This window comes from Suricata suricatta, chromosome 14, assembly GCF_006229205.1.
Source record: "Suricata suricatta isolate VVHF042 chromosome 14, meerkat_22Aug2017_6uvM2_HiC, whole genome shotgun sequence".
In the NCBI taxonomy this organism is placed as follows: domain Eukaryota; kingdom Metazoa; phylum Chordata; class Mammalia; order Carnivora; family Herpestidae; genus Suricata; species Suricata suricatta.
In genome coordinates this window covers 37,732,547-37,753,696 of record NC_043713.1, presented here as the reverse complement: position 1 = coordinate 37,753,696, position 21,150 = coordinate 37,732,547, and the positions used below count along the sequence as shown (strand labels likewise).

Below are 21,150 nucleotides of genomic sequence, written 5' to 3'. Positions count from 1 at the left end.
TCTTAGAATAAATTCTTTCTTAAACCATGATGAGACTCCAGGGGATTTTGGGATAATCTTAGGATACACGGTCCTTTTTGTGCTGGATGTTAGGTACAAAATAACATTGCATATTTAGAAAGCAAACTGCTAAAAGTTAAGTTTTGTATCATTCGGAAAGTTTGTAATTTTTCACAATCACTGTTTTAACACAGAAATCTGTTTATTAAACCAAACAAAACAGAGAAAATTATACCAGCCCTCGATTTTTGAATTTTCATTTAAATAAGCAAACTCTAAATCCACACCTTAAAAGATGTTTGTGCATCTATGTATTTCCAAAATACTCATATTTCAATAAGATTTTCACATTATATTCACCAACAGTATCACAAAAGTTCTTTTTTTGTTTTTTGTTTTGTTTACGTAACTGTAAGGAACAGTAATTCTAGAAACACTAGAAGAAAAAAGCATAGCAATGTCCACAGTTACAAGAAAAAGTGCACATTACTTGGTCACAATCACAGTCATTACTTGAAAAACTATATGTAACAAGTAGATAAGAAATATCACTGATGCCTTAAACTCATTATCAAAAACGGAATGACATAGTTTTACATGAAATAAGGCAAATCCAGGAATGCACAAAGAATCTGTAATCCAACCAAAGCTAAACAACAGAAAAAGAATCATACAAGAAGCAAAAACAGATGTACTCCTCCCTAAATATTTTAAAAATAGGCTTGCCTCAGTGCACAAAGAAAACACCATTCATGTGTATCCAACACTAGAAAATAAGAAAAAAGGACAAAGTTGGGGGGGGGGGTAGAAGGGGACAGTTCATTAAAAGTTGCAGCTGCATCCACTGAGAGTTCTTTACCTTTATATTTACCTTTATCATTTTTACCTAGAACTGTAAAGTATACAAATCCTATGAGGAGAGGGAATGGTAGTTTTTGGAAACTAGTTCTGAAACGGAGAAAGAAAAACCACAGGAGTGCAAATTTTCAGATTGTCACTTGCAACCTCTTAACATTCAGCCATCTACTCCATTGCTGCTGGAGGCATGCCTGTAAGCCAGCAGCACCAATCCGGGTTGAGCAGCTGTAAGGAACCAAGGTGTGATTTTCTTTTTTCAATGATATATCTTTTTTAATATTAAAAAATTCTGTGACGAAAACCACAATGGCGCAACTGCAAGGTTGAGTGGGTTGATGAGCATGAGTGCAGAAATGCAGGCTTCTCTTGGAAGTAGCTCCTGATGTGACGATTTAAAGAACGTAGCAAGGGTTTGTTTTCCAGCATCGTTATTTTTGTAGAAAGAATTTGGAAAGAGGAGAAGGCAAAGGGATGTGGAAAAAGGTACTTACAGTAGTTTCTCAAAACAGTTTTTTTAGGACCTATGAAAAAGTTACCAAAGTAAAAATGACAATTTTGAATGAAAAACAAGTTTTCTTTTTATAAAAACTACATATATATATTATTTAAAATACAAGATCCTTCTCATTGTTGTTATATCCTGTAGCAACAAGAAATTTGGCTTTTTTGTTTTTTTGCCAGATACTGTAGCTTTCAGTTCAATAAGTCAGTAATTCCACTAATGTTTCAGTTGGATCTTGAACTATTTATACCACAAGCTTCTTCTCTTTTATCCTTGGATTAGGAATATACAGCCTTGATTTGCCCCTGATATTTATGCTGACAAACTAAAACAAAAAGCAGTGGGCTGGACATGTTACCGTATCTCAAGTACTTCAGAGGTCAGTGTTCCCTTGAAGCACCTTAATACACCACTTTACGGATCAAGGACAATGTGGTATAATGGAAGTATTTCTCTTAAGACTGTGCAGTAAGACCAGAAGCATCTCTGCTGGGAAATCAAAATGTCATTAGTGGAAACTGCAAATTTAGACCTCAGTGAATAGGATCGTCATTTGACTCAGTTCTGTTGTAAAATAAGATTTTCCAGTTCATCGGCAGAACGCAGTAAAAATGCAGCTGATTCTCGATATCCTGCAACGAGCTGTCTGACGGCATTGATTTCGGTTGGACTCAGCTGGGGTCTGGAGCTTGAGCTGCTGGAGGATCCTGAGCTAGTCGCCAGCTGCCTCTTCATGCTGAGATCGGTGGGTCCTAGAAAAAACAGTCACAAAATTAACATGAACAGTTTTTGTTCCAGCACTCCGAACATGAGCATTAAATGAGTGACCTAATTCAGTTACTCTTTTGTGAGAAGCTGCTGATACCTTTAATCGAACATTAGTTCACAGAAATACCAAAAAGCAACAGGATGTGAAATGAGTGGCCGAGTATTCTCCGACTCCTTGTCCAGGCAAACGCCTCTCGTTGTAGAAACACAGGGAAGACCTCCTAACGTGTGCTTTTGGGAAAAATCAATTTTAAGTCGATCTTACACATGTGGTAGATGTTTCTCTGCGGTTGTGTAAAATGTGGGGAATTACAAATGCTTTGTATTTGCACCATTGGTTAACCAAGGATTTTAGAGCCCACTGATTCTGACGTGGAAATATCCTAGATTGTGATGCTAAAGACGCCCGATTCCATACTCCTCCATTAGAAGAAAGGAGATTTTGGACAGGGGAGTCCAATAGCTTTTAAGTTACACAGTAAGGATGTGAGTTGTAGATTTTTTTTTCATTTCATGTAAATGCTTTCCTTCCATCAGGTTAATTAGTACTGAAAAAGGTGTATTAGTAAAGATTAGTATTGAAAAAGATCAGACTGAAGTTTGTTTTAGAAGTGTACAGTAAGTTAATGATCAGTACAAACAATTCTGCAAAGAAACTAGGTGTGGGATACTGCTTTAGGTCTTGCTAAAGCTGCTTCTTTTTTTTTACATAAAACATTAGGTGTCAAGAGTTTTATTATTACATATAATTAAACCAAATCAGATAGGTCTGCTTCCTGACCACATTTTATGCATTTTGATTATTTTTATAAATTCTTTACTTTAAAACTTAAATGAGTTAAAGATTTTTTTAAAGTTTATTTTGAGAGACCACAGAGAAGGGGGGTAGAGGGAGAGGGAGAGGGAGAATCCCAAGCAGGCTCCATGCTGTCAGCACAGAGCCTAATGTAGGGCTCGAACTCCAGGACCACGAGACCATGACCTGACCTGAAACCAATGGTCAGGTGCTTAACCTACTGAACCAACCAGGGGCCCCCAAGTTAAAGATTTATAAGACGTTTTGCATCAATTGTTCTTGGATTAAGTTTTTACTATATCCCAAAGTGTTCATTGTTAAAGTTCTTATCTTTCATGAAGCAACTGCTATAATTATTAAATTTGCAATGAGGAATACATTCAAAATCCTTGAATAAGACTCACTGTCAACATAACTAATGACATGCTCAAAAACTGTGTAATGCTCTAACTTGAAGATATTTTAACAGATTTTCCCAAACATAACTTTTCAGGTAATGGTATTCATTTCCTGACTGGAAGGAGGGATGCTATTTTATCCTGTTAGTTCTTGAGGCCTGATGGAGGCAGGTCAAGACCCAACCTCCTCTACCCTCTACCCTGAAGGGAAAAGAGGGCCCCTGTCAGCTAGGAGGCAGGTGTCCCATGGGAGATAAAAAGCTTCACTTGTAGCTTAATTAGGATTGAGACAGGACTTGCACACAAGAATGCTGACATGTGAGGACGACTTATTTCCACTTCTGCCACAGCCATTCAAAGCCTTGATTTTCTAGCAGGCGTTACTTTCCATTTGTTATGATGTTTACAAAATCATGAGTGTGATGTAGCAAGCTGAAGGTGAGAGAGCTAGGGATGTCACACTTGAAAACAGGAATTACTGAACAAGTATTCAAGTGAATTATTCATAGCAACTAGTTTATTTGGAAAGTTCAGAATAGATTAAGAAAACACCATGACATTAAAAAAATTTTTTTATAAAAAGGGGGTGGCTGGGTTGTTCAGTTGGTTGGGTATCTGACTTTGACTCAATTCATGATCTCATAGCTGGTGGGACGGAGCCCCACGTCGAGCTCTGTGTTGACATCTCAGAGCCTGGAGCCTGCTTCCTGAAGAGTCTGTGTCTCCCTCTCCCTCTGCCTCAACAATATACACTTAAAAAAATACAATGACATAATGGGTTCAGGTCTATGGATACACCAACTTTAATTTGGGGGTTTTGTTTTTTTAATATTTAAGAATCCTGGGACCAGTAAGAATCATTATAAAAGAAAATAGGAAGAATTTTCCTCAGTTATGTAGACATTTGGCATCTGGTTGATTATCATTTTATTAGAAAGTGTGATGTTGTATTTGTGTGTTTGGAATGTTTTTGCTGACCAGCCAAGTTGCTGATTGACCCCTTTAATTGGAACTGAGAAAAGGTGGGCTAGGGCTCCCACTTCTGGCTCAGGAGTATGGGTTTCCAAACCAAGCTACGGCTTTCCCTTTCTTTCAGATGAGTATTAACATAGGCAATTTTTTTTTAATTTTTTAATGTTTATTTAGTTTTGAGAGAATGAGAGCGAGAGTTGGGGAGGGGCAGAGAGGGAGACACAGAATCCAAAGCAGGCTTCAGGATCTAAGCTGTCAGCATAGAGCCTGATGGGAGACTTGAATTCATAAACCAGGAGATCCCAAACTGAGCTGAAGTCAGATGCTTATCCGACTGAGCCCCCTAACATAGACAAATTCTAGGTAGCTCAGTAATACAGAAGCCATTCACACCTTTGTTATTTTTCTGGAACAAAGTTGATTTATCTTGGCTTCTTTTACATTTACAGGATCAGGATTAAGTGGTATAAAGAAAAACTATAAGGGCTTATTTTTGCTATTTAAATCTTCAAAGTTGAAAGGTGGAGTAAGGAAGCAAAAAATTAAAATATTCACAAATGAACAAAATACATAATTAGTGTCTACTCAAACAGCCCTTTTCTTATTCACCACTAGTATTCTTATCTGCCTCATTCAATGTTATACTTGACGGGCTTAGCTTAACCCAAACAACAATCAATGTAAAGTAAAATTTCAAAGTTTATGAAGATTGTGAATTTAATGAAGTCCAGGAAAATAGTCTTGGAGATTTGCTTAACTCACAAAGCCATTAAAAAGTATGGTTCTGGAAGAGTGGGGGTTCTGGAAGAGCAAAAATAATGACACAATAGATGTCTCAAAAGAAAATGATTTGAATATCAAGTGTGAAAGGAAATAATCAGAAAACTTGACAAAGCCACTTTAAAAATACGCACCCCCATTTTAACAAAATGATGCAGACCTACTTTACGTTCACTCTGAAAATCTGAGGAAGAGATACATTTCATGTTAACATGCAATGTTAGAAAACTTAAGATCCACCAAACCAATCTTTGAATTATTTTCTTAAGGTTTGGGGACATATTTAAGTTATAAATGAATTCTAACTAAATGAAAATATATACCCATAATTCATTTTTAATTTTTACAAATATTTTTAAATTAAAATAGTTGACATACAATGTTATATTAGTTTCAGATGTACCCCAGTGATTCAACAACTCTGTTATGCTATGTTTACTATACATGTAGGTAACATCTGTTACCATACACATTATTACAATCTCATTTACTATATTTTATAAGCTGTATATTCCATCCCTGTGACTTATTCATTCCATAACAGGAAGCTTGTATCTTCTACTCTATTTCTACGCTACTCCATTTTTCCATTTCCCATCCTTCCAGCAATCATTAGTTTCTTCTCTATTTATGGGTCTGTTTCAGCTTTTATTTGTTTTGCTTTTTAGTTTTGACAAGTGAAATCATATGGTACTTGACTTTCTCTTACTTCACATAATATCTTCTAGATCAGATCCATTCTTGTTGTCTCAAATGGGAAGATCTCACTTCTTTTTTTATGGTTGAGTATTAGTCCATTACACACACACACACACACACACCATTCTTAATTCATTCCTCTACTGATGGACATTTGGGTTGCTTCCATATCTTGGCTATTGTTAGTAATGCTGCAGTTAACATAGAAGTACGTACCTTTTTCAAGTTGATATTTACCCAAAGAAAATACAATACTAAGTGAGTGAATTACTAGATCATAAGATATTTCTATTTTTAACTTCTTGAGGAACCTCCATACCATTTTCCATAGTGGCTACATCAAATTACATTCCCATCAGCAAGGCACAAGAGTTTCTTTTTCTATACATCTTTACTAACACTTGCTATTTTTTGTCTTTTTGATTCCAGACATTCTGATGGTTGTGAAATCTCATTATGGGTTTGATTTGCATTTTCCTAAGGATTAGTGACACTGAGCAATTTTTTTATGTATCTGGCCATCTGTATATCTTCTTTGGAGAAATGTCTATTCTGGTTCTCTGCCCACTATTTAATCGGATTGTTGGGGTTTTTTTGGTGTTGAGTTATAGAAGTTCTTTACATATTTTGGATATTAACCCTTTACTGACATAGCATTTGCAAATATCTTAATCACTAGGTTGACTTTTTGGTTTGTTGAAGGTTTCCTTTGCTGCACAAAAGCCTTTTATCTTGGTGTATTCCTAATAGTTTATTTTTGCTTTTGTTTCCCTTGCCTGAGGAGAACTATATAGAAAAATGTTGCTAAGGCCAGTATCAAAGAAATTACTGCTTATATTTTCTTGTAGGAAATTTATGGTTTCAGGTCTCAAGTTTAGGTCTTTAACCCATTTTGAATTTATTTTTGTGTATGGTATGAGAAAGTGGTCCAGTTTACTTCTTTTGCATGTAGCTGTCCACTTTTCCGAGCATTTATTGAGCAGACTGCTTTTCCGTACTGTATATTCTTGCTTCCTTTATCACGGACTAATTGACCAAAGAAGTGTGGATTTATTTCAGGCATCTCTTTCCTATTCCATTGACCTATGTGCCTGTTTTTGTGCCAGTAGCATACTGATTTGATTACTACAACTTTGTAGTAGGTCTTGAAACCTAAGATTGTGATACCTCTGGCTTTGTTCTTTTTGCTCAAGATTGCTTTGGGTATTTGAAGTCTTTTGTGGTTCCCTACAAACCTTAGTATTATTTTAGTTCTGTAAAGTATATCATGTATCTTGAATGTCTCATAGATAAGCTGCTATATTACAATTGCCACTTCAGATAGCTGTGAAATTAGGTGATTAGCTAGTTGGTACCTAACCTTCTAATTTCTGTATAAGTCTAATTACATGAAATAGAAGTGGGGGTTTTGATTTTTTACTTTGCTTTTCTGTTTGGAGTATCATTGTAACTACTGTATTGTAAATGACGGAAAATAATTGCATAGAACAGATTCAGAAAAAAAAGAAAAATACTGTTGGTATTTTTATAAGGATTATTATTATTGCATTAAATGCATAGATGTCTATGGGTAGCATGGATATTTTAACAATTAATATTTGATTTAACCATATACCATGATCATGGGTTGGAAGAGTTAATATCTCTTTGTGGTTTATTTCATCAATGTTTTATAGTTGCTGAGTACAATCTTTTACCTCCTCGGTTAAGTTTATTTCTGGGTTGTTTTTATATATGTATACATACACTACATTTTCTTTCCAGTGGGGCACCTGGGTGGCTAGGTTGGTTAAGCATCCAACTTTGGCTCAGGTCACGGTCTCACGATTTGTGGGTTTGAGCTCTGCATCGGGCTCTGTGCTGACAGCTAGCTCAGAGCCAGAGCCTGCCTTTGGATTCTGTGTCTTCCTCTCTCTTTGACCCTCCCCTGCTCATGCTGTCTTTCTCTCAAAAATAAAATAAAACCTCTCCAAAACCTAAAGTCCAGGACCAGATGGCTTCTCAGGAAACTACCAGACATTAAAACAATTTTTTGATGTTTATATTTGAGAGAGAGATGGAGACAGGATCTGAAGCAGTCTCCAGGCTCCGAGCTGTCAACACAGAGCCTGATGCGGGGCTCCAACCCACGAGATCACGACCAGAGCTGAAGTTGGATGCTTAACTGACTGAACCACCCAGGCACCCCTCTACCAGACATTTAAAGAAGAGAAATGCATATTCTTATAAAATTTTTCCAAAAAAAATAGAAATGGAAGGAAAACTTCCAAACTCATTCTACAAAGCCAGCATTACCTTGCGTCCAAAACAAAGACCCTCACTGAAAAAGGGAGATTACAGGTCAATATCTGTGATGAACATGGATGCAAAAAATGTCAACAAGATACTAGCACGTTGATCCTGGTGAATAAGTCTTTTAATGTACTGTTGGATTCAAAGTGGGATTTATTCCTGGGCTGCAGGGATAGTTCAATATTTACAAATCAATCAACATGATATACCACATTAATAAATGAAAGGATAAGAACCATACGATTCTCTCAATAGATGTAGAAAAAATACTTGACAAAATGAAGCATCCATTCTTGAGGGGGAAAACACCTCAACAAAGTAAATATAGATGGACCATATCTCAACAGCATAAAGGCCATATATGAAAAACTCACACCTAATATCATCCTCAATGTGGAAAAAAATGAGAGCTTTTCTTCTCTGATCAGGAACAAGACAGGGATGTCTACTCTCATTATTACTATTTAACATAATACTGGAAGTCTTAGCTTCAGCAATCAGACGGCAAAATGAAGTAAAATGCATCCAAATCAGCAAGGAAGAAGTCAAACTTGCATTATTTGAAGATGACATGATATTTGATGTAGAAAGACTCCACCAAAAAACTGTTAGAACTAATACATGAATTCAGCAAAGTTGCAGGATACAAAATTTCTATCCACCAATAATGAGGCAGCAGAAAAAGGAACTGGTCCCATTTAAAACTATACCAGAACTATAAGATATCTAGGAATAAACCTAACCAAAGAGGTAAAATATCTGTCTGAAAAGTGTAGAAAGCTTATGAAAGAAATTGAAGAGGACAAAAAGAAATGGAAAAGCATCTCCTGCTCATGGATTGGAAGAATAAACATTATTAAAATGTCTATATTACCCAAAGCATTCTACAAATTTAATGCAATCCCTATCAAAATATCACCAGCATTTTTTACAGAGCTAGATTAAACAGTCCTAAAATTTGTATGGAACCACAAAAGACCCTGAAGAGTCAATCATGAAAAGAAAAAGCTGGAGGCATCATGATTCCAGAATTCGAGTTATATTACAAAGCTATAGTCATCAATATAATATGATACTGGCCCAAACACACATCAGTGAAACAGAACAAAAACCCCCAAAATGGACCCATAACTATATGGTCAACTAATCTTCAATAAAGTAGGAAAGAATATGTAGTGAAAAAAAAAAGTCTCCTTGACCAATGGTTTGGGGAAAACTTGACATCAACACACAGAAGAATAAAGCTGGACCACTTTGTTATACCATACCTAAAAATAAATTCAAAGTGGACGAAAGACCTAAATGTGAGACAGGAAACCATCAAAATCCTAGAGGGGTCACAGAGAGCAACTTCTTATTAGATACATCTCTGAAGACCAGAGAAACAAAAGCAAAAATCAACTACTGGGACTTGATCAAGATAAAGACCTTAACAAAATCTACACTCATAAATCATCCAGATAAGAAATGGGCAGAAGACATGAATAGACATTTTTCCAAAGAACACATCCAGATGGCTACAGACACAAGAAAAGATGCTCAACATCACTCATCATCAGGGAAACACAAATCAAGGCCACAGTGAGATAACACCTCACACCTCAAAATGACTAAAATTAACACAAATAGGTGTTGGCGAGGATGTAGAGAAAGGGGAGCCCTTTTGCACTGTTGGTGGAAAAGCAAACTGGTACAGCCACTCTGGAGAACAGTATGGACATTCCTCTAAAATTAACAATAGAACTACCCTATGGCCCAGCAATTTCATTACTAGGTATTTACCCAAAGGGTACAAAGGCACAGATTTGAAGGGGTACATACACCCTGATGTTTATAGCAGCATTAGCAATTATAGCCAGATTATGAAAAGAACCCAAATGTCCATAAAGAAATTGTGGTATATTGTGGTGTGTGTGTGTGTGTGTGTGTGTGTGTGTGTAATGGAATATTACTCAGCTGTCAAAATGAATAAAATCTTGCCATTTGCAAGGATATGGTTGGAGCTAGAGTGCATTATGCTAAGTGAAATAAGTCAGAGTAAGACAACTACCCTATGATTTCACTCGTGGAATTTAAGAAACATGAATATAGGGGAAGAGAAAAGAGAGAGGAAGTAGAAGCATATAAGAGACTATCATAAGGATAGAGAACAAACTGAGGGTTGATGGAGGGAGGTGGGTGGGGGATGGGCTAGATGGGTGATGGATATTAAGGAGGGTACTTGTGATGAACCACTGACAGAGCACTGTATGTTAACTAACTAGAATTTAAATAAAAATGTAAAAAAGAAATAGTTTCCTACTATTTTTGTATTAATGTCAAATTTTCCCTTTAGGTCTGTCAATATTTGCTTTTAATAATTAGGTGCTTCTATGTTGGGTACACAGACATTTACAACTATTATTTTGTTGGATTGATCCCTTTATTATTGTGTAATGTCCTTCTTTGTCTATTCTTATAGTCTTTTAAAATCTATTTTGTCTGATACAAATACTGCTCCCTCAGCTTTGTTTTTGCTTTCATTGTTTGCATGGAATATCTTTTTTTCATCCTTTCCCTTTCAGATTCTGTATATCTTTAGGTCTGATCTACTATTAGTCTCTTGTAGGGAGCTTCAAAATGGGTTTCATTTTTTTATCTATTCAGCCATGCTGTGTCTTTTGATTGGAGAATTTAAGCATTTATACTTAAATTATCAATAAGCACATATTTACTGCCATTTTGTCAATTGCAAATCCTCTGTTCCTTCTTGCTATTGTGGTTTGACTTTCTGTAGTTGTATGCTTAAATACTAAATTTAGACAAGGACACAATAGGAAAAGATAATTATAGGCCAATATCTCTGATTTACATGTAAGCAAACATCCTCAACAAACTAGTAAACCAAACTCAACAATATTTTTAAAGAATCACATGGCATGATCAGGTGGGCTTATTCCAAGAATGCAAGAATGGTTCAATATCTGCAAATCAATGATATTCCATTAACAAAGTATATGTAAAACATGTAATAATTTAAATAGATACAAACATTTGATAAAATACAACTTATTTGAAAAGCTGTCAACACAGCAGATCTGGAGAGGAATGAACCTCAACATTAGGCCATCTCTAACATCAGACTCAGGAATAAGATGATATCTATTCTCACCATTTTTATTCAGTATAGTACTATAAGTCCAGCCAGTGCAATTAAGCACAAAAGAAGCAAAAGCATTCCAAATTGGAAAGGAAAACCTAAAGCTGTCAATCACAAAATTTGTATGAAACCACATAGGACCTCAAATAGCCAAAGTAAGCTTGAGACAGAACAAAGCTGGAGGCAACATGATACCTGATTTCAACCAATATTACCAAAGCTATGGTAACCAAAATAGGATGGCATAAATACACATAGAAACCAATGGAACAAAATAGAGAGCCTGGAACTAAACCCACACATATATGGTCAATTAACTATGACAAAAGAGCCAGGAAAACACAATGGGGAAAGGACAGTCGATTTGATAAATGCATTACAAAATATATATTATAGGTCTACTAAGAATGAATTTTTTTCTAAGGAGGGGTATAAAATTTTGCTTAACTACGGTTTCAAATTTATGTTTCCTGTTATCAAAATTCAATTCTAAATGTCTATTGTGGATCTGTATGGAGATCTGTATGAAGATGAAATTTTTATGAATTTCAAACAGATAGTTTTTTCCAAATACTAGTAACAGTCCTCAAGATTTTGATTTGAGGATGTTGATCATTTTATAGCCTTCTACTAGAGTTTCTTTTCAAAAAAAGTTTTTTAAAATATTTTTTATTTATTTTTGAGAGACAGAAACAGTGTGATCAGGGGAGGGTCAGAGAGAGAGAGAGAGAGATACAGAATCTGAAGCGGGCTCCAGGCTCTGAGCTAGCTGTCAGCACAGAGCCTAACACGGGGTTTGAACCCACAAACCATGAGATCATGACCTGAGCCAAAGCTGGACGCTTAACCGATTGAGCCACCCAGGTGCCCCACTACTAGATTTTCTTGATAATTACCTCATAACTTGTCAATGCATTGTAGATTAATTACTTCCAATCGACAAGCTGGCAGCTCTTCAACTAAATGGTAAAAATGATTCTGAAATATGGGAATTTATTTTGCACTTATATGAAGTCCCAGAAAATATTGTAGAGTCTGTAGTATGTGCTCAGTAAATATATCCACTGGAAATGTGCATTGAAATGTAGTTTTAACTTGTTTTAGCTTCAACAGTATGAATTTATAAAGCAGCTAGTCATTACATGTGATTCAAACAATGTTGGTCATCAGCAAAATGGCTTTACCACACCATAATCTTTATCACACCAATTTTAGATTGAACCATTAAGAATCATTGTCCATTCTGTAGCATAATCTAATTTCCAAAGCCATTTAGTGTTTGACAATAAAGCTTGAGGTTAGTTCTTATTCAGAAAAATTTCAATCTTAGCCCTGACCTGGCCTGAAAAAAAATTGTAATAAAACTTTCCCACTGAGCCATCAAACTGCTGTGTTTTAGGATAAGAATATTGATTCTATTTTTGACAGGACTGATGATTAAATTGAAAACAAAGTTTAAAATTAACACTGCTGTTTCAATATCACAGGACAAATTCACATGTTTTCCATAATGTACCTACTGCAAGAAGTGAAGAGTTCAGAAAATAACCATATGTCTGTCCTGTTTTAATAATTTTTTTGCCCAAATAAGTTTTTTTTCCTGCTGCATACATCTTAGCAGATTCCGTTTCAGGTTTTACTGAATTATCTTGATTTTTACTTTAAAAATATTCTCAGCTAAACGTGTTCCATTTTTACTATTTATAAACACTAATCATTCTGTCATTTCAAACTCATCACTGAGTATTCAAAAGAACCCCAGCATTATCAGTAACGTCTCAACTTATTATGAGACAAAGCCCCTTTTAATCAGTTGCCTTGGTTTTTAATTGATTATGAATACTGCCAGCATCTCAATTTCTTCAACTCTTCAAGCACTGTTTTTGCCATAATGCTAATAGTGAAGCAAATTTATCTGCTATAGATACATTTAAGTGTTGCACTCACGCAAAATTTAATCAACTCAGGGAAGTCACTTTCCCTGCTTCACAAAGACATGAGCCACTTAGACACTTAACTTTGGCTGCAGGCTTATTGCTACTTTATATTTTGATTATATGTTTAATAGTATCTTATTAATATTTTCATGCTTTTCTGACAGTGGGTGAAAAAATTTATTATTCTTTAGCATCTTGGCTAAATGAGCTAATACATATAAAGCAGCCAGCTGTAGGGCCTGTATTATACCAGATACACATTCCTAAATTCAACATACTAATAAGTTATTATGTAATAAATGTTATTTAATATTTATATTCACAAGTGATTACAATAGAGTTTGCCCTTTTAATACTGTTCTTGGGTTAGGATTATAATGGTGTCACAAAATGTGCTGCCTGCTTTACATTTCTTTCCCTAATTTAAGAAGCACTGCATAGTGCTTTTAGATCTGTTTGTCTAAAATGAATATTATTTCATCCTTAATGCTTTGGTGAAATTCCCTTGTAAAATTATCTGTCTTATGTTTTAATGCATAGTTTTTAAAAAATATATGATTCAATGTATTACTCATCATAAATTCATTGGAATACTTATTTTTTGAGTCAATATCTGCCAATTATGTTTTTGTGAAATAGTCTAACTCTTCATTTTCAAATATATTAGTATAAAGGTATTAACATTTTAATTTTTTAAAAAACTTTTTGTTCCTTCATATTATTTTATGGTTACCCGCTCTTGGCTAATCTTGCTAGATATTTTTTAAGTCCTTTCAAAGATCTTGCTTTTATTGGTCTCCTCTATTGCTTTTTTTTTTTCTATTTAATGTGTGCATTTATTTCCTCTGTTCTGTTTCAAACTTCTTGGGTAAAATGAATAGATCATTAATTTTCTTTTTCTAACATGTGTGCCAAAATACCACTTTAGTTCCATCCCACAAATTTAATGTGTAGTGTTTTCATCTTCACTAATTGTAAATCTTTCTAAACACAATGCTACCAATATACTAATGATCCTTTGTTTTCACTATTTTCTTAGTCAATATGTCTGAAAAAATGTGTGTTGTCAAACATTTTGGGGCAAGTTTTATATATATAGCTAGATTAAATTTGTATTACTTTTTCAAATACAAGAGTTTCTTTTTTATCAGTCAGTTTCTTAGAAAAGAGTTTTAAAAGTCTACCGCTATGGGGCATCAGGTCATGATCTCACAGGTTGTGGGTTTGAGCCCTGCACTGGGCTGACAATTTAGAGCCTGGAGCATGCTTTGGATTCTGTGTTTCCCTCCCTCTCTCTCTACCCCTCCCCTGCTTGTGCTCTGTCTCTCAAAAGTAAACATTAAAAAAAAGTCTATGGCTATCAATGTGGATATGCCAACTTCTTGTAATTTTGTTAAATTTTTATTTAATTTTAAGGTAATATTATTGGGGCACATAGTTTTTAGACAACTATGACTTTTTGAACTGTTCCCTGCATTATTAGGTAATCTAAAGTTTTTGCCTTAAAACATCCTGTTTTCCACAGTGGCTGTACCAGATTGCATTCCCACCAACAGGGCATGAGTGTTCCTTTTTCTCCACATCCTCATGAATAGCTGTTTATTCTGTTGAGTTTAGCCATTCTGACAGGTGTGAAGTGCTATCTCATTGTAGTTTTGATTTACATAAGGAAACAGTGGCTTTGAATGACACATTAGACCAGATAGATTTAAGAGATATATTCAGACCATTCCATCATAAAACACACTCTTTTCAAGTGCACATAGAACCTTCTTCAGAGTAGATCACATATTAGGCCACAAAATAAGTCTCAACAAATTAAAGACTGAAGTAATACCTTGCATCGTTTCTGACCAAAATACTATAAGTCAACCACAAGAAAAAAAAAATCTACAAAGAGCACAAATACATTGAGGTGTAAAAGCACACTGTCTAAAAATGAATATCTTAACCAAGAAATGAAATTATAAATAAAAGAGTACATGGAGACAAAACGAAAACACAACAATCCCAATCTTTGCAATGTAGCCAAAGTGATTCTAGGAGGGACATTTATGGCAATACAGGCATACCTCAAGAAGGTAAAATAATTTCCAATAACCTAATCTTTTCAGCCTCATAAAGAAGCTAGAAAAAGAACAAAATCCAAAACCAACAGAAGGAAGGAAATGATAAAGATAAGACCCACAAAAAAGCCCCAAAACAAAACCCACTAGAATCATTAAATAAAACCAGGAACTGGTTCTTTGAAAGGATCAGCAACATTTGTAAGCCTCTAGCCAGACTCATATAAAAAGGTGGGGGACTCAAAATCATAAATGAGATAAAAAACAAAACCACAAAAATATAAACAATTGTTTATGAAATAAAAAATTACATGCCAAATAACTGGACAACCTAGAAGAAATGCATAAATTCCTAGAAACATATAACCTACCAAAACTGAAGTAGGAAAAATAGAAAATTTGAACAGACCAATCACCACCAATGAAATTGAACCAGTAATCAAAAATCTAACAAAAGTCCAGGATCAGGTGGCTTCACAGGTGTATTGTACCAATCATTTAAATAAGATTTAATACCTATTCTTCTCAAACTATTCCAAAACATAGAAAAGGAAAACCTTCCAAACTCATTCTATGAAGTCAGCATTACCCTACTACTAAAACCAGATGAAGACACCACAGAAAAAGAGACCCACAAGGCCAGTATTTCTGATGAACATAGATGCAAAAATCCACAACTAGCAAATAGAATCCAAGAATACATTAAAAAAATCATTCACCACCATCAACTGTAAATTATTCCTGGGATAAAAGGTTCATCCAATATTTGCAAATCAATCCTATGAGAAAGGATAAAAACCATACGAACATATCCACATATGCAGAAAAAGCAGTTGACAAAGTATGATATTCATTTATGATTAAAAAATAACACCCAACAATGTATGTTTAGAGGGAACATATCTCAATAATAGAGACCATATATGATAGACCCTCAGCTAACATTATACTGAATGCTGAAAAATTAAGGTTTTCCCATAAGATCAGGAAGAAGACAAGGATGTCCACTCTCACTGCTTTCATTCAGTATAGTACTGGAAGTGCTAGCCATGGCAATCAGACAACAAAAAAGAAAGAAAAAGGCATCTGAACTGGTAAAGAAGTAAAACTTCCTTGACTGCAGATGATATGATACTCTATAGAAAACCCTAAAAATTAATAAATTCAGTAGTCATAGCATACAAAATCAATGTACAGAAGTCTTTCTATACACTATATGCTTTCTATACACTTTCTGTACAGTAGTAATATAGCAGCAGAAAGAGACAGTAAGAAAACAATTCCATTTACCATTGTACCAAAAGTAATGAAATACCTGTGAATAACCTTAACCAAGGAGGTGACTGACTTATACTCTGAAACTATAAAACATTGATGAGAGAAATTGAAGATGATACAAATGAAAAATCATTCCATGTTCATTATTTGGAAGAACAAATATTGTTAAAATGTCCATATTTCCCAAAGCAACCTACAGATTCAATGCCTATGAAAAGACCCATATGTTTCTTTAGATTTTGTGAAATTCTAAAATGTGCATGGAACCACAAAAGACCCCAACAGGCCAAAGCAAACTTGAAAAACAAAACTGAGGTATCACAATTCCAGACTTCAAGTTATATTAAGATGTAGCGTAGGTATCAAAATAGCATGGTACCAGCACAAAAAGACTTATAGATCAATGGAACAAAGTAGAAAACCTAGAAATAAACCTGCAATTATATGTTCAATTACTCTTCAATAAAGGGAGAAAGAATATACAGTGGGAAAAAGGTCTCTTCAATGAACGGTGTTGGGAAAACTGGAGAGCTATGTGCAAGAAAATGCAGCTGGAGCACTTTCTTACATCCTACATAAAAATAAACACAGGCAGTAATTTTCTGACATAGGCTACAGCAGCAGTTTTCTAGATAGTCTCCTGAGGCAAGGGAAATAAAACATAAAAATAAACTATTGGGACTAAATCAAAATGAAAAGCTTCTGCACAGTGAAGGAAGAAATCAACAAATCTATAAGGCAACCTACTAAATGGGAAAATATATTTGCAAATGACATGTATCTTATATATCAATTGCAATGACATATATATGATATATATATGATAAAGAGTTAGTATGAAAAATATATGTAGATCTAACTCGACTCAGCACCCAAAAAACATAATCCAATTAAAAAATTGGCAGAGGAAATCAAGGCACGTGGGTGGCTTAGTAGGTTAAGTGTCAGAGTCTTGATTTCAGTTCAGGTCGTGATGCCATGGTTCGTGAGCTCAAGCCCTGCATCAGCCTCTGTGCTGACAACGTGGGACCTGCTTGGGATTCTCTCTCTCCCTCTCACTTTCTCTCTCAAAAGTAAGTAAATAAACATTTTTTTTAAAAAGGTCAGAGGACATTAACAGACATTTCTTCAAGGATATAAAAATGGCCAGCAGACACATGAAAAGATGCTCATCATCATTCCTTATAAGGGAAATGCAAATCAAAAACACAATGAGATATCACCTCACACCTGTCAGATTGGTTAAAATCAAAAACACAAGAAACAATACTTGCTGGTGAGGATGTAGAGAACACTCATGCACAATTAGTAGGAATAAAAACTGGTATAGGCACGGTGAAAAAGAGTATGGAAATTCCTCAAGAGGTTAAAAATAGAACTACCCTATGATTTAGTTATTGCAGTACTGGGTATATACCCCCCAAAACAAAAAAACAAAAAAAAACCCCTCATGAATTCAAAGGGACACATGTGCCCCTATGTTTATTGCAACAATATTTATAATAACCAAATTATGGAAGCAGCCAGGTGTCCATTGATAGACTGATCAATAAACAAGCGGTATAAAGAAGAGGAAGTATAGATATATTCAATGGGATATTATTTGGCCATAAAAAAGAATGAAATCTTGCCATTTGTAACAACATGGATGGAGCTAGAGCATATAATACTAAGCCAAATAAGTCAGAGGAAGAAAAAGTCCACTCACATGTGGAATTAAGAAACAAACTAACAAAGAAGAAAAGAGACAACACACCAAGAAACAAACTCTTAACAATAGAGAACAATCTGAGGGTTACCAGAGGGAAGGTTGGCAGGGTGAAGGGGATTAAAGAATATACTTATTATGATGAGCACTGAGTAGTTTATAGAAAATTGAATCAGTACACCTGTAACTAATGTAATACTGTATGTTAATTATACTAGAATTAAAAGTTTTAAAACTTAATAAAGATACATTAATATGAAGATTAATTTTGGGTGTCAACTTCACTGCTCACTGGGTGCCTAGACATTAAGCCAAACATTATTCTGGATTTGTTTGAATGAGATTAATTTTGAACTGGTAGCCTAAGTAAAGGAGATAGTTCTAATATGGGTGGGCATCATCCAATCAGATGAAGACCTGACTAGAACAAAAAGGCTAAGTCAGAGAGATGTCCTTCTGCCTGTTTGAGCTGGTTAGCAGTCTGCTCTGGCTTTTGGACTTGAACTGAAAGAATCAGCAAGTTGGGGGCTTGACCCTGCCAACCTTCAGAATAGACCTTGTATAGTCACATCTCCTGATTTTCAGGCCTTAAGACTTAGACTGAGACTACACATTGAGCTTTCCCCGGGTGTCTATCCTGTCAGCTGCAGACATTGAGACTTCCCAGCCTCCATGATCAAGAGAGCCAATTCCTCATTATATATACTATATGCATATACACATATTAGCTGTTGGTTCTATTTCTCTGGAGAACCTTGACTATACAATGAGTTACATCAACTTGCATAAATCCTTAGACCTTAACATAAATAATCCATGAATGCTCTATTTTTACAAAGAAGATAAGGCAAGGGTAGGATCCCAGTTAAGAATTAGATCTCACATTCATTGGACCATTTAACATCCATAATTTCATTTCCACTGCTCCAATAACCTGACAATGGACAAAAGTAGTAGCAGCACTCACATTTTACTTGTGAATCTCAGAGGATAAATGACTTGCCCAAATTTACAGTTCATGTATCTAGGAAGTTTCTATATTTAGACTTTAATATATTAAAGTCACATGTTAGCTTTATCATCTTATAACTAAATGTATCTTTATATGTGTATATTAAATGGGATTTCATCATTTGAAGATAAAACCTGTCTCCAACTCCAAATTCATTAAAATTTGACTCTTGAGTTATTAGTGCTTTAACACAGGTACAGTTTCTATTTAATTGACACCTTTAAAACGTCTTCAAATATTTCTGGAAGTAGACTGAACAAATACACATAGATACATTTTACAGCTTGACATTTTACAATTGTGGCTTATTGGGGTTTTCTGTTAACTTAAAAATAAAACAAGTTGGGGTGTCTAGGTGGCTCATTTGGTTAAGTGTTCGACTTTGGCGCACGTCATGATGTCACAGGGTCGTCATTTCCAGTCCTGCTTTAGACTCTGTGCTGACAGCTCAGAGCCTGGAGTCTGCTTCAGAATCTGTCTGTCTGTCTTTTTCTCTATCTCTCTCTCTCTCCCCCTTACCCCCACTCATGCCCTGTGTGTGTCTCTCTCTCCTTCAAAAATAAATATTTAATTAAAAAAAACTGGAACAAGATAAAGATAAAAGTATAAAAGAATAAAACAGAAATCTAGTTTTCCTTAGGGCATTCTGGAGATATTTCTCTCTTCCTGCCTCTTGTTTACTAAACTTCCTAATAACCATGGCAAAAGAAAAAAAAAAGGCAGAACTCAACAATCCAAGCAATTAAGATATTTTTGACCTCAGCTCTGAAAAAGAATAAATTGATGTTCTGGTCACATTATTATTATTTTTTAATGATTGCTTCCTGTTACTTGGAAAAAAATTATACATGTATGAAAATGCATAAAAGCACATAATACAATAATTCATCATGCCCTCACGTAGTATATTTGATTCAACTGAAGTTAAAAACAACTCTCTGTTGCAATGTTTGTGTCTTCTCCCACAAGCCAAAACTAGCACGAAACAGAGGCATGCTGAGTTGTTTCCCTCACAAAATTCTAAGACTCTGCAGGGACACTGACTCATCCTGCCAAGTCATCCTACAGTTTATCAGAATGATTAGTCAGGTCTCTGCAAAATGTTGAATTTGAAGCTCAAGTGAAAAGGTCACACAATGGAAAAACTAAGGCAGTTTACAGAGCTGAGTATCAGCAATTAGCAAATATAAAGAGAGGAGAGATTGGCCTTTCCAATGGGAGAAAGAATAGTTTTTGCAAATTGATTATGTAGAAAATCTCCTAAGATGAGAACAAAAATGTTGAGATGTTCAACTGTAATTTTACTTTTTTTTTTCTTAACAAGGTACATTTAGGTGAGAAAAATGAAATAAAAAATGGATTAAGACAATGGAAAAAATATTAAATACAGGAAAACCTGGTAAAGGAAAAATTTTAAAGATGAATTTTAAAAGCAGATCTAAGAGATTTACATTTTGAAATATATAAAGACTATGCTAAATTTGTCTCAGGACAATCATGAATAATCTTTAGTAAAATATGGGACATCAGCAATTACAGTCTAAAGTAAACAATCAAAATTGTTTTCAAATCAACATGCAGAATATATTATGGGAGATAAAATTCAACCTATAACTGCTGTCAGTACCTGATCCTTAGTTTTGCTAGAAAGTAGACATATAATTTAGGGGGAGAGGAGAAGTGTTTCATATACTCTTTTCTTCCTTGCATAAAGCCTTCAACAGCTACTTGACAGTGATAAGTATCATGTTTTTTGTGTTTTCTTAGTTGTCTGTAGAATAGTCTGTACCAAATACCTTATGAGTACATACTTTATGAATAAATGGTACATACTTTATGAATAAATACCCTGTTCCTTGGCAACCTAATGCTGATTAATCAGTGTTTATGAAGTTAAAAAAAAAAGGATAAGATCAAGGGGAGTTAAGTACTTGACAGCACATCC

At 34.9% G+C, this 21,150-nt stretch overlaps 1 protein-coding gene across 5 annotated transcripts in view; it reads right to left on the bottom strand.

Moving 5' to 3' along the window:
• Positions 1 to 183: 183 nt before the first annotated feature.
• NOL4 (nucleolar protein 4) overlaps positions 184 to 21,150 on the bottom strand; it is a 401,348-nt gene continuing 380,381 nt past the window's right edge. For all 5 annotated transcript variants that reach the window (XM_029922697.1, XM_029922696.1, XM_029922698.1 and 2 more), the window contains one exon: positions 184 to 2,112. In XM_029922697.1, the coding sequence (XP_029778557.1) occupies positions 1,919 to 2,112 (194 nt within the window). In that variant the 3' untranslated portion in view covers positions 184 to 1,918. The remainder of the gene's footprint in view (positions 2,113 to 21,150) is intronic.